Source organism: Melanerpes formicivorus, unplaced genomic scaffold (assembly GCF_026170545.1).
Source record: "Melanerpes formicivorus ecotype bairdi unplaced genomic scaffold, bMelFor1.0.p_v2 SCAF_23, whole genome shotgun sequence".
In the NCBI taxonomy this organism is placed as follows: domain Eukaryota; kingdom Metazoa; phylum Chordata; class Aves; order Piciformes; family Picidae; genus Melanerpes; species Melanerpes formicivorus.
This window is the reverse complement of record NW_027142375.1, coordinates 10,771,086-10,785,415: the sequence shown is the minus strand read 5'-3', so window position 1 is coordinate 10,785,415 and position 14,330 is coordinate 10,771,086. Positions and strand designations below refer to the sequence as shown.

At 37.7% G+C, this 14,330-nt stretch overlaps 1 protein-coding gene across 2 annotated transcripts in view; it reads right to left on the bottom strand.

The window, feature by feature from the left end:
* Positions 1–14,330, bottom strand: part of AGMO (alkylglycerol monooxygenase) — a 195,093-nt gene that overhangs the window by 79,324 nt on the left and 101,439 nt on the right. For both annotated transcript variants that reach the window (XM_068152499.1, XM_068152500.1), the window contains 6 exons: positions 12,160–12,225; positions 11,967–12,046; positions 10,759–10,893; positions 10,174–10,290; positions 2,681–2,763; positions 1,430–1,535 (listed from right to left, as the gene is read on the bottom strand). In XM_068152499.1, coding sequence (XP_068008600.1) covers positions 1,430–1,535; positions 2,681–2,763; positions 10,174–10,290; positions 10,759–10,893; positions 11,967–12,046; positions 12,160–12,225 — 587 coding nt within the window. The remainder of the gene's footprint in view (positions 1–1,429; positions 1,536–2,680; positions 2,764–10,173; positions 10,291–10,758; positions 10,894–11,966; positions 12,047–12,159; positions 12,226–14,330) is intronic.

Sequence of the window (14,330 nt, the reverse complement as noted above, 5' to 3'; positions counted from 1 at the left end):
CAATGAAAGATATATGTAAAGAACAGATTCAGAACTGTTTCATTTTATTTTCTTTTTCATGAAAGAAGAGGAGCTGTATAGTTCCCTACAAACAAAAGAAGTAACAGTATGATATATTTTTTTTCTTTTAGTGTATATTTTGACAAATAATTCCCCTCAAATTCAGTTAGAACACCCCAATGATTCAAATCTGAGAAATCTCAAGGGCTGGAGAATTCATTGCCAAATTTTAGAAGTTTTAGCTTCAATCCTACCTATTGTAGTAGGCTACTCAGTAAGCAATACAACCATATTCCAAGTTATATTTAAGCAAGTAAAATCCTTTAAATATCTGCTGAGTTCTGGAAGACTCCTAACAAAAGATTTCAAGACTTACACACCAAAGGTTTGACAATGTAACAAGGGAAAAAAATAATAAAATCAGTTCTTGAGTATTGGCATTTATCTAGCTTTAACTATTGTCCAGTGGTGGTTGTTTCCTATCCCAGGTAAAAAGACCAAAAAACCCCACAGCAGCATAAGATATTTGTCATTCTCCTATTGCCAGATCTCTTAGAAAGGCAGAAGGATCAGCACCACCACCAGAAATCTCCGATTAGGGAAACCTGCCATAAATTTTGCAGACATTTCAAGTCAAAGGAACCATTTTGATCTTGGTTTTGGTCTTTATCCTTACAGGTTTACTTCATTTTCTCTGGTTTTAAGCCAAAAACTTCTGTTAGTCTTAGTAACCTGCTCTTAATCTTGTTGAGAACTCTCCTTACTGGTAACAAGTAATAGGTACCTTAGGAATGTTATTCAGATCAGAATAACACTCATGATTCAGCATTAGAGAATCAAGGTAATAGAGTTATTATTAAATACCAGCTGTACTGAAGAAAGAAGGTAGATTAAAAAGCAACTCACAAACAGGAACAAAGTAAGTTCTAAGAACACAAAATCAACCATTCTTAATCAGATCACAGGTCTGTTTAGTACGGTGCCCTATCTTTGTCAGTGTCTAAAAGTCTGTTTCTGAAGTACAGTGTATGTACAGAACAGAATACTTAATACTTAAGATTCTTCCAGCCTCCAAGCATTTTCAGATTTGTCCCAATGAAAGATGAGTTAATCAATTCAAATTCAGCAACACAATTCTGTTACTCACTTCAAAGCACACAGCCAGTAACACATTATTTTGGAAGAAACAGAAATGGGCATCTCTACAGTAAAACCCCAATAATTTTCTTACAAGTTACTCATATGAGGTAATGAATAACAAGATAAGAAAAATATGAATAATAAGATAAGAAAAAAAAATCAATATTCTACTCAAATAGTATAATTAAAAATGAGGAAGCAAAATATGTGTTTATTGTTCTTGTTTTTCTAAAAAGATAAAAAAAACTCTAGAGTTATCAGCATAGTCATCCCAAAATCAAAGTCTTACCTCATATGCATAGCCCAGGGAAGAAAACTGACTCCTTACATAGCCGAGTTTGGACACAGCTACAAAGACTAAGCAGCGGATGATTTCCAAAATTCCTGCTTTGGGCCTAGAAATGGGAGGTAGTTCAGATTAATATCCAGGCTTTTCTTCTTAGTTAACTTCAGTAAAAAAGAGAATGCAGAAATTCTGTGACATCCTGCACTTACACCAGGTCATTGTTTTTGAACTTCTGGTTAAGTTTTTATAGAACACACAGGCTTCTAATGCTGAATTTGCTGAGGGTGAGAATATGCACACTAACTACATCTGAGCTGACACAAATGTAGCTGTATGTGTAACTACTGGGTTTTGATCTCAGAAATGACAGGAGTAAAATTCTGAAAACTGCTGTAAGTAGTTCAGAGTCTTTTTATCAGCCTCTTTTCTGTAAATCTTTGGAAATTTGCATTCTTAACTCCCCAGACTATACACATCTCTGGCATATTGACGTTTACCTATCTTAAAATACATTGTTCAGTCCATACACATGAAAGAAACTCCTTTCTGAAAACATAATGAATAGCAGGTGTAAAGTAGAACTGGCACCTCAACCTCAAAGGATGCTGCTCTGGCAGGACAAATTGTTTCTTTGCAAGAAACTGCAGCTGCCATCACTCTTCTGTAGGGTAAAGGTACCTGTAAGGACTACCTCTCCATTATGTGCCTCATGCATTGGATCAGTCAAGATCCCATATGATTTCAAACCATACTGAATACATTTAGTCTTAAGCCTACACCATCATTCACATGATTCCAAATCAGCTCTGTGCTTTTCATATACCATAACTGTATCTGATACCTATGTCATGGTACACAGGACTGACACAGTATGGTTGCAATTGGAGCTTGAACCAGCTTGGGACAGCCTGCAGGTCTCACTGGTGTGCCAGTGTCCCATACTCAGAGATTTGGATCCAACAAGCACAGAGGTTGATTTGGCCCATCCTGTAACTTTTCTGCAAGGGACAATATAGCCCGTAATTGCTACAGGAACACCTGGGTTTAGGGATTGGTTTGTTACGTGTCATTTTCTAGTAAATAGACAGCCATATATGTGTCTGAGTGCATCTATATCGCTTATAATTCCGGACACACTTAAAACTTCCATATAATGCATAATGAGAGACAAAAACCCCAAAACCAACCAGCCAAAAAAAAAAACCAACCCCACCTCAAAAAACCCCAAACACCCCCAAAAGCAGCATATCTTACTTGTTCTCCATAAGCAGTCCAAAAGAGGTCAAGGACAGAATGATAAAGCCAATTCTCAGGAGGATAGTTCCCTGTGATAACATCTGTTAAAAAAGCAGACAAATAACTAATTTTGAGTAGTTTTCTGAAGAGAAAATGAGTTTAAATAGAACAGTAGTTTAAGCATACTCACTGAGTGATGTTAACGTTTGCTTTTAAAGTAATTTGTTACTTCAAATGACACAAAACCATGTCCTTTGGTTAGCACATTTACCTGGAGTAATGACCTGTATAGTTGTTTTCTTAAGGCTGTATTGCCAAAATAATATTTAATATACTCCCTTCTGCACTACCTGTTTTCCCAAGGTTACTTGATTCCCTGATGCCTTTATCCAAGAGGGAACAAAGTTACTTCTAGATAACAATGCCTGTAGCCCTGTCCTTTCTTTTACATTACAAGGTCTTTACAGCAGTCACCTATTACAGTATCAGTCAGGGTTGGAAGGGACCACAAGGATCATCTAGTTCCAACCCCCCTGCCATGGGCAGGGACACCCCACACTAGATCAGGCTGGACAGAGCCTCATCCAGCCTAGGCTTAAACACCTCCAGGGATGGGGCCTCAACCACCTCCCTGGACAACCCATTCCAGAGCTTTACCACTCTCATGGTGAAGAACCTCCTCCTCACATTCAGCCTGAATCTCCCCACCTATAGCTTCATTCCATTCCCCTAGTCCTATCACCACCTGAGATCCTGAGAAGTCCCTCCCCAGCCTTCCTGTAGGTCCCCTTCAGATACTGGAAGGCCACAATTAGGTCACCTCGGAGTCTTCTCTTCTGCAGACTGAACAGCCCCAACTCCTTCAGTCTGTCCTCATAGGAGAGGTGCTCTAGCCCTCTGATCATTCTCGTGGCCCTTCTCTGGACATGTTCCAGCACCTCCATATCCCTCTTGTAATAGGGGCTTCAGAACTGGATGCAGTACTCCAGGTGGGGTCTCACCCGAACTGACTAGAAGGGGAGAATCACCTCCCTTGACCTGCTGGCCACACTTCTCCTGATGCAGCCCAGGATCTGATTGGCTTTGTGGGCTGCAAGTGCACACTGAGAGCTCATGTTGAGCTTTTTGTCCACCAGCACCCCCAAGTCTCTCTCCTCAGGGCTGCTTTCCAGCCAGTCACTGCCCAGCCTGTATTTGTGCCTGGGATTGCCTCGACCCAGATGCAGGACCCTGCACTTGGTCTTGTTGAACCTCATGAGGTCAGCTTGTGCCCACCTCTCCAGCCTGTCAAGGTCCCTGTGAATCCTAATGAATATCAAACCCAACACATTAGTGAGGATAAGAATACAGATGATATGGCAACATGACCATATTTAAGACGAAACAAAACTCTCTTCATGACAATGCAACAGTTCATTCCCAATTAAAAAAAAAACTATTCAATTCATCCCATGAATTCTAATTAGCCTTTTAAAAGTTTAAAGCATTAACATGCGTGCTAGTACTTCGATGACTAAAAGCAGGATTTATGTCCTTAAAATTTACCTTGAAGTGATATAAACAAAATTCAGGAAAACAGCCATTATTTTAATTGTGAAGTCTGCATTTTTTCATTCAATTTATTCACTTTTTTTGCATTCTACACAGTGGCCTTTGAAAAAAATCAAACATTTAATCAGTTTTCTTGTTCCCTCACTGACATCAAATATTAGTTTTGAAAAGCCTTTTTATTTAAAAAAGAAAAGAAAACAAAACAAAACAGAAACCCAAACAACAAAAAGCCCCAAACGAAAGTAGTGGATCTGGCTGACAGAAAACCATTCTGGCTTTAATTGCAGTAAGGTTTACAAACAGCATCTTGCACTTCAAGATTGCCAGCACTGGAAGAATAAAAATCCATGAATATCTGCCCTGATTTCAATAAATCCCACTCAGTGACACACTCACCTTCCTCTGGTGGTGGCCCATACCCCTCAAAGAGATCTAAGATAAGTATCTGTGAGCATGGGAGGCAACAGGAGGATACTTTCAAGTTTTACAGCTGTGTGAATTTACAGTGCCCATATTTGCAAAACACATCAAACCACACACTCAGGCTGGGAAAGTTTGTCTTGTTTCGTTGAAGAATCACAAGCATGTACTTAGGTACAGCTATTCAATACATTCAATATATATTCAATAATATTCAATAGCAACAGCTATTGAACAAAGAAAACACAGTTCCAGCAATGAGCAAGCCAAAAAGCAGACTCACCAGTTTACAAGGCAGAACACACTTCTCACAAAGGACACCTGTCAAGCTACTCTGTTGCACATATTTATACCAGCGGAGATCAAACTCATTACTGCCTTGCTATATTTCCAATCTGCTCCATCCCTTCCCTCCTTATGACAAACACAAAACCTCAGGCTGGTGATTACCACCATTATTTACTTACATGCAGACCTTGGGAAATTATATTCTTTACAGTTCTCTTACATTCCTACAGTGGCCATCTGCTGTCAGGCATTGCAAGAGACAGGATTTTGAGGTACGTGTTAAACCCTTGAGTGACTCAGTATAGAAGTTCTGTACTGAGACTCTCTAAGTTAAGAAGGCAAAAAATGTTCTATCTGGTTTATAAACCTTTATCAAAGCTTGTATCAGGTGGAATCCATTTGTAAATTCCAGATACAGGTTTGAAAATTTGTCAGTAACAGATTAAACTGGGGGTGGTCTTTTTGAAAAGTCCAGTTTCTAGAATCAGAAAACCTCAGTTATCCTACGATAGGATTTTCCGTTGTTAGCATGAAGCAGTTTGAAGTGACATTTTTATTAGAAAATCAGTCACAGACTCTATTTAATTTTAATAAAAGAAGTAAGTTATTCTTAAGGTATTCCTCTAGACACAGTAACTGCCGCTTCAGCCTCCTGTAGAAACTGGGTCATGTGAAAAAAACCAATAAATGAGCAAAGAACGTGATTTGGCACACCCATAAGGGAACTCAATCATTAATTTCTCAGAAATGCTTTGATATGTTTATCAATTTCTTTTTTCTTGTCAAATAAAGGAATGTGCCAGGGAATTAGGACTGGAATTCATGACTTTCCTCCTTATGGATTGTCCTTACTTAGAGAATTAAATAAATTGTGGTTTTTTTTCAACTTACTCCTTCCAGCCAGGTGGGTCTGATTTTATGTTGTTTCCAACGGAATACACTTTAAAAATATTCCCACAGTGGCAGGGCAGTATTCTGAGAAAATGAAGATAAGGTTTTGTATCCCCCTGAGGCAGGAAAAACAACTGAATATCACATCCAAACTCCTAGCAAGTTATGTAATCGCCACATTACAATACGTGGCTAAAAACATGCTTAACTGAAAACAATTAAACCTGCAACAGGAGTGATGAAGGGTGAGGCATAACGTTTAACTGGGAACCATGAAGGCAGAAGGTGCAAGTTACCCTTCACTGTAGATACAATCACCACACCACCTCCTAATCAAGAGCTACCAAGAAATTTGTGGTGAAATACACCATGATGAGATTTAGGAAGAACAGCTCTTAGGAAAGCAGCCATGTAACATAAATGTTAGCATTATTAGTTTGGTTCTTTCTCATTACAGTTCCTGTGGCATAGTTACACCCTGCCTTGATTCTTTTATCTACTGTCAAACATGTACTAATGTATGAAGTGGATGCTGGCAACTCAGGCATTCATTTTCTAGGCATTACTCTACCAAAATCAAGCCAGCCTGATCTAGTGAGAGGCATCCCTGCCCACAGCAGGGGGGGTTGGAAGTAGATGATCCTTGTGGCCCCTTCCAACCCTGACTGATTCTATGATTCTATGAAAATAGTCAGTGAGTTATATCGCTAAACTAAACATTAAATTTACTCTATGCAAGTTATATTGTGAAAAGAATGTGCCTTTTACACCTTTGGTAGTGCTAGCAACCCCATTCCACTTAACCATAATATGCGTGGATGCATATATAAAACAAATAAGTATTTCTGTACTGGAGTATTTGCATAAACAGTGAGGCCTGTGGGACCACAACAGGTTGCCCAATTACAGTTTGGCCACAACTCTGCAATGTGGTTATTGGCTGCAATAAAACAGAAAAAAAATAAAATACTGCTGTTGGATTTTGATTTCATTGAAAGTTTTAAAAAATACCTTGGAGCCTCAAAAGCAACCAACCAAACAAAATACAAAAAGAGGAGTGGGATAGAATTTTGGAAGATGTTTACATGGCTTTGCAATCATAGAATGAATAAGGTTGGATAAGGCCTCAAAGATCATGAAGTCCAACCTGTCACTCAAGACCTCATGACTGCTAAACCATGGCAATCAACAGAATGCTCCAGAATTAAGAGGATATTTTTAGTAATGAAAAACAAGCAAACAAACAAACCACATTCATTGTAATGAGGGAAATACATTATTCCAAACGATGAACACTGAAATATTCCAAACTGACTCTCTATTTCAAAGAACTCAGATTGTTATGCTGCTTGTGAGGAACAACTCGGATGCATTTTCTCATCCTGATGTCTTCAGCATTTCAACAGAACTGCTCAGAATGATTTCAACGTGCTTCATAAGTCACATACTGGACACTTTTGATATTATCACAAAGAATGCTAATACAACACGATGAAATTGGTATTGTTAGGTGTCTTTGTCTGTATGAATTTATTTTGACTTATAATTAAAAGTTATTGTAAATTGTGGGCCATATTCCATACACACTTCTTGATGATATCCTACTGAATTGTTATATTAATTGTGTTCTCAGCTTTCAAGAGCTGTATTTATCCCTTACTACTTTTTCATCTAACTGAAACTCCTTGCATATTCACAGCGTTATAAGCACAGTAAATGTTAGAGCATCTATCAACAACAATAACAAAAAAAACCCACTGCAAAATGTTTAAGGTACACTTCACTTTGATTTATGTGATATATGCAGTTTTGGAGCTATGAGACTTTTGCTTTGAATGCACTGCAGTCTTACACTCCTAGCACTCTCTCTGGGACAGATCCAAATCCCATTTCGTCAATGAGCTTTGGATCAAACCTAGATGTGCAGAGCTCAGAAGCAATTTTTATTCTCTGGATATAGTGCAGATCACTGCATAGAAAATAAACACCTCATGCTTTCTCCTGTGGAAAATATGTATTTGTTCTTTCTTGTTTTGCTCTTTTTGTAAGTTAAATGTAGGTCATTCAGACTGAAGGTATATGGTTGCTCTTTATGGATAGAGAAATTTAACACTTCTACAGGGCATGAGACCAAACACTGAGCAACTGTAATCACTTGAGAAATGTAATAGCTGTGTGCTCTGTCTTATGGCTATTATGAAATGGAACTTATACCTAAAAATGAGGAAAACAGTTAGCTTTCTCCATTTATGGAGCTATGCCACAGTTATGATATAATTCATAGCCAGACAGAAAGTTCCAGTTGTATCCATAGACATTTCATAACTCAGTGTAGTGGAAAACTGATATTGAAGAAAGAATTTTGCCAAGTAAAGTTATTCATATGCAAGCTTCCTTTTCATGACAGCTTCTTCACTGTATTGTGGAGCAATGTTGGAACTTTGCCTCGAGAGCAGCACTTTCTACACCCACGCTGCAGGTTTCTGTCCTGAGATGAGGTGCTTCTAGTCCCCTGTGCTCTCCCCTTCTTATCCTTACCACCTTATTACCCTGCAGTTTAGTGCAGAGAATTTTCTAGTTGCTTATCAACAATAAGTTCACAAGTGGTGAATCTTTGGGATGTCTCCTTAGTAACTGCAAGAATTTAATGATCATCTGGGGTGTGGATGCATTTTTCAACTTCCCTTATTCTTAAACAGCTGCAGTTATCAGCAAAGAAAATAATTTGGACCATCCATTTTTCTTTCCATAACCAGAATAAAGCAAAAAGAGAAAGAATAAAACGGGGGGGGGGGGGGAATAAATTAAAAACATCAGCAGACTCCTAGCTGTTAAAAGCAACAGCAACAAAGTATAAAAAAACCAAACCAACAAAACAACAAAAAACCCACAAACAAGTAACCAACCAAAAACTCCATTGTTTGATCCCTACCCAAATAAATTAAAATAAAGAAATCTTTCAGAGGCTTTTCTCAGTATAAGAACAATTGCTATCATGCATTGTATACAATGTAGGTATTTATCCTTACCTTTGCTCAATTTCCTGTCCTCAGAAATTACTTAGCCTCAAACAGCTGAGTAATCTTCAAATTCCCTGCAACTGCAGAGTGACCCTTTGTAGAGGTGAATAGAATGTGCAGAATAACTTAATATTAATCAGAAGAGTATGCTTGAGGTAGCTTTTATAAGTCAGGAATGCTACGTAAAATACTCTAAACTTTTCTCCAAAATTGCATCTTTCCACTGGTCTGATGTGCTACTCAGAACACATCTCACCAAAAATGGGAAGGGGAAAAAAAAGCTTGTAATACTACTATATGCAGAGCTGCCAGAGTTGCTGTAAGCTTGCTGCTATGTATCCCAAGAAATTATTTCAGGTACAGTCCACTTTCCTGCTCTTTTCCTGCCCTTCTTGCCCTAGGACACAAAAGAAAAGTCTGAGTCAGAAGACCAAAATGTCAACATTTGGATAAGATTTGTGAGAGCTTTGAAGTCCCTTTGCAATCCTCTGGGCTCCTTCATGGATGATCATGGTCAGATATGCAAAACAGACTAATCTCTAGAAATCTACTTCTTAGATGGATTCAGATATGTTGGTCATGAGCAAAAGCATCAGGGCACAGTGATTTATGTGACTATTATGTGGATTAAAATGATGCTTCATAACTAGAATATTTTAGCTTTACTAAAATAGAAAGATTTTTCAAGGAAAAAAGGATGAAAAAGAAAAAGTAGAAAGGATGTGAAGTCGTGGAAGCAATTAATATCTTGCTTCTTGCAGACAGAGGTGGTCTCCTACTTTACCTTCATAGAGCTCTAGGTATCCATGTAGAAAACACATTGTGCTGCCAGGGACCTCAAACATGATGTGGTGAGCACATGTCTCTTCTAGCTGTATTTGTATCAGTGCTGTTCTATGTTCGAGACTGGAAGAAGCTTCAAGCGCTGCAAGACCTGTGCAATACTTCTTCTAAAGCTTGGACACTATTGGTAGCTAACAATATGAACAACCTTGGCATGTTAAAAGAAAATCATAGTTTCAAGTCTAAGATATGTTTTTCCTGAGATCCTAAAAACTGAAGCAGAGTCTCAGGTCTTCTACGGAACATTCATTATTCTTTAATTGCTTACCTTAAGCATGTTCATATGTAAGTGATTAATATGTTTATTAAATAGTGTTTAATAATCAATATAACCCATGATATAGTCAATATGTATTTAACCATTTATGCTTATTGTTACAACAGTTTAAATAAAATGTCAGGCTGTAGAGCTGACTCAATGCTTTGTTATTTAAGCATGTTATATGTCATACTAATGCTAGCACACGATGCTAATTCATTAAACCAGGAACTACTTACAGTCACTGCACCAAGAAGTTCAGTATACAGATCCAGTACTACAGCAAAATGTACAACTGCATAACAATTGAGATAACCTGGTACACTTGGATTGAAGACGACTTCTTTTCCAGTAACCTGTACGAAGGAAAACAGATAATACTCTTAAACAGTGACCCGCTTCAGCCTGTTGTTCCTCAGTATTCCTTAAACTAACAGATATAATAAAAGATTAAGGGATATTTAGAAATGCACAAAGATAGCCTACCATCAAGCTTATGCACAACTTAGAATAAGATAGAGTTTAACTCACTGTCTGTGTGTGTATGTTCACAGCTAACAGAAAAAGAGAAACTCTTGTACTCCACAGAACAATTTTGGAAGTCTCTTTAGGAAATGAATAATGAAAAGATAAATTAAAAAAAAAACACAGCAAAAACATTCATTTCTTTCAGTTTCTGTTCCCATTTCATCTTCCCCTATGCTTTATGACTGCTAATTTGCTAATTTAAAATAGCACGTGTAGAGTTTTTAACATTGATCCAACAGCATTAAGAGGTCCAAGTAAATTACACAAGACTGAAAGCCTGTGCATGTTCTATTTACCTCTGGGATTTCCTCAGGAAGGCCAAGTCTAGGTTTGCCTGGTCCCCAGCCGGGCCCTTTGAATATGACAGAAAGCTTATTGCAGAATCCAGGTGTGGCCCAAAACGTGTTCCAGATATGAGCCAAGGGACGTAACTTTAAATAAAAAAAAGAGGAAAAAAAAAGGGGAAGGGGGCAGGCACTTTTTTATTGTTAGCAACATAAAATTTAACAAAATGCATTTAATTCATTTTTAGATCTCAAGTCAATGATTTTTCAAAGCCTGTAAAGAGAATAAATTTGGAATAGTTGAAGACAGTCAGAAGTTGAGAAAACCTAGCTGAAATAGGCAAGAGCCATATAAAGCCCTTGGTTTATAGTGAGGACTAGAAAGACTTCTGCCCAGAGGAACGTTTGGCGGCCCTGTAATCAATCCAGAGTATTTAAGGGTATATTGTACCGATACATTCAGGGCAGTTTTAAACTATATTTTGTTACTGAGATCTTGTCATGACATATAGTCAATAACTAAATCACTTAGTATCTTAGTGAAATGGATATAACTGCACAGGCCATGGCTGTCCTTCATGCTTCCAGCCCAGACACCACTACAGGCAGAATTACTCCTCAGTCCTTGAGTTTTTCACACAGAGTTGTTATCCAGCTTCAGTGAAACCAGGAGCTATAAATCTTAGAAACACCACAGAAGTGCCTTGCCTTCTCTTTTATTTTCTTGTTGATTGTTTGTTGTTGTTGTTTTTAATTAAAAAGTAAATAAATCTATATTCAACCTGTTCTGGTGGTTTTGTTGATGGCTGCTATATAACACTGTCAACACTAATCATTCTGGAGAACCCTGAATAGCAAATACACAGAAGAGATAAAAATCATAAAGACATTAATTACATCACGAGATTAATTATGAAATAGCAACATTTAGAGAAGACAACAGATTTTATGTATATAGGTATTCTCTGTTTTGCAGCATATTGCTTTGCATATGCCAAAACGGACAATTCAGTTCAAGGCCTTGTTATCTCTCCACTGTAATTAGTTGTCAGAGCAGTGAGCAGAAATAATTGGTTTGTAATGAAATACTGAAGAATCTGTAGATAATATAACTGACTCTGCAGAAATGCAAGGATGGCCTCAACTGTGGCTAAGAGAGGAGCTTCTTTTGAACAAGAGTGCCTGGTGACTACCAGAGTTGGGGATACAAACTATAGCACCTGGAGCATGATGGGATCAAATGAATTTACTGGATGTGTTAACCCATATACAACTTTTGCATCTTCTGCCTCAAATGTTCCTGATGAAAGAAGACAAAAAAAGAAACAAAAAAAGAGGACAACCATCAAATTTAAATGTATAAATATTTTTATCATACTAAATATGAGATGGAGCAACTTTCTTTTTACTCACCAAATATCCTATCCCAGATGATTAGTGTGCCACCATAATTTTTGTCAATACAGTAAGGATTTCTACCTATAATAAAAATAATTTATGAGATCAGTAATTGCATTTCTAAGAATACATGCAACTGAATCATGAAAGGAAGTCTTCATCAGTAGCATCAACTTATAATCTAATAATTTTTAAAGGCAGCTAATCTACTACTCCATATATGTCTATAAAATTTCTTATTACTTACTAGGCTCTCTTTTTACTCAAACATACAAATAAACAAAAAATTGTGTCATAGACAGGCTTTCTGTGAAATAAGACTCACTTGGAGAAGAAACTCAGTTTAAAATATATTCATAAAGAGAAGTTAAAAAGCAAACAAAAAAAAATCATTTCACCAGTTTATATATAAGAAAATATATGCTAAAAACATTCATGTGCAATCATCTCATTAATAGCTTTCAGGAGTCTTTATCTTCCATCCTATATTAACTCCAGTGTGAGAAAAGCTGATCTTTCAACCATTTTCTAGGCATATTTTACATAAGCTCAAAAGTATGAGCAAAGAAACATTGCTACATATCCCTGTGTTTGTGGAGATTGGAGCAACTCTATGACTCTTTGATTGTAGGCTGAACATGAGCCAGCAGTGTGCCCAGTTGGCCAAGAAGGTCAATGGCATCCTGGCCTGTATCAGGAACAGTGTGGCCAGCAGGAGCAGGGAAGTCGTTCTGCTCCTGTACTCAGCGCTGTTTAGGCCACATCTTGAGTCCTGTGTCCAGATCTGGGCCCCTCAGTTTAGGAAAGATGAGTTGCTGGAAAGATGTTGACTTGCTGGAACATGTCCAGAGAAAGGCAACAAAGCTGGGGAGGGGTTTGGAGCACAAGCCCTATGAGGAGAGGCTGGGGGAGTTGGGGTTGCTTAGCCTGGAGAAGAGGAGGCTCAGGGGAGACCTTATTTCTGTCTACAACTACCTGAAAGGAGGTTGTAGCCAGGTGGGGATTGGCCTCTTCTTCCAGGCAACCAGCATCAGAACAAGAGGACACAGTCTTAGGCTGTGCCAGGGGAGGTTTGGGCTGGATATTAGGATAACATTCTTCAGAGAAAGAGTGATTGGCTGCTCAGGGAGGTGATTGAGTCACCATCACTGGAGGTGTTTAGGAAGAGAGTGGATGGGGCACTTAGTGCCATGGTTTAGTCGATTAGATGGTGTTGCATGATGGGTTGGACTTGATCTTGAAGGTCTTTTCCAACCTGGTTAATTCTATTCTATTCTAACACTTGATCAGCTCTGGAGTGATTCTGCTTAACTCCAATTGGGATCAGAGGATTAGTTTAGATTTACAGCAGAACAAATAAGGCAGAGTATCTCCCTCCAGGATTGTCAGTACTTGTGCAAATTTTAAGAAGCAGACACAGCACCACAGTCTTTTTAAGAAGTCTACACACTGCCATAAACACTTTACATATAGATATAATAAATATGAATAACATCATCAGTACACAAGGCATTTGTGTCTTTTTTAACTTAACATCTTCCATTCTACTATTATTTTGTTAGTTATCTCTGCACATTTAATAAGCCAAGGGCATCTAAGAAATCAACCTCTAGTCCACAGATATATTCCTGACATTTTCTTAGAATGCAGTGGAGTTATTAATCCAATTTACATATGCCATATGGTCCTGAATGCATCTGAATATTGATGAAGAGTCTATCACTGTGCACTTGCGTGAAGAGAGATTTTTTTCAATAATCCAGACAGCTGAAACCAAATTCCACTGCAAAATTAATCAGTTCCTCTAAAAGCTAACCATGCATTTTCATAAATTCAGTGCTTGAATTCGAGTGCAAAAGCATCTGTTAGTGATTGACAAGTCGATGATGTTTTAATAGTGAAGGAAGGATGAGATTTGTCTATCACTCTTCCTACTGTTAAACATGGAATAGTTTTGCTCAGAGCCTTCAAATTATCTCATGTTATTCAGACATAATTTCTGCTCAGTTATCAACCTTACATGCAAACATTTAATAATGAAATTTGTTATTAAAAAGGTTTTCATAAAATACTGTAACATTTCTATCTGAACAAGATTTTTTAACAAGTATTTTCTACAAAACTATTTTTACAGTACAATTTTAGTACTTTGCTGTTGTTGCTGTTACTATGCAAATTGCAGCCAT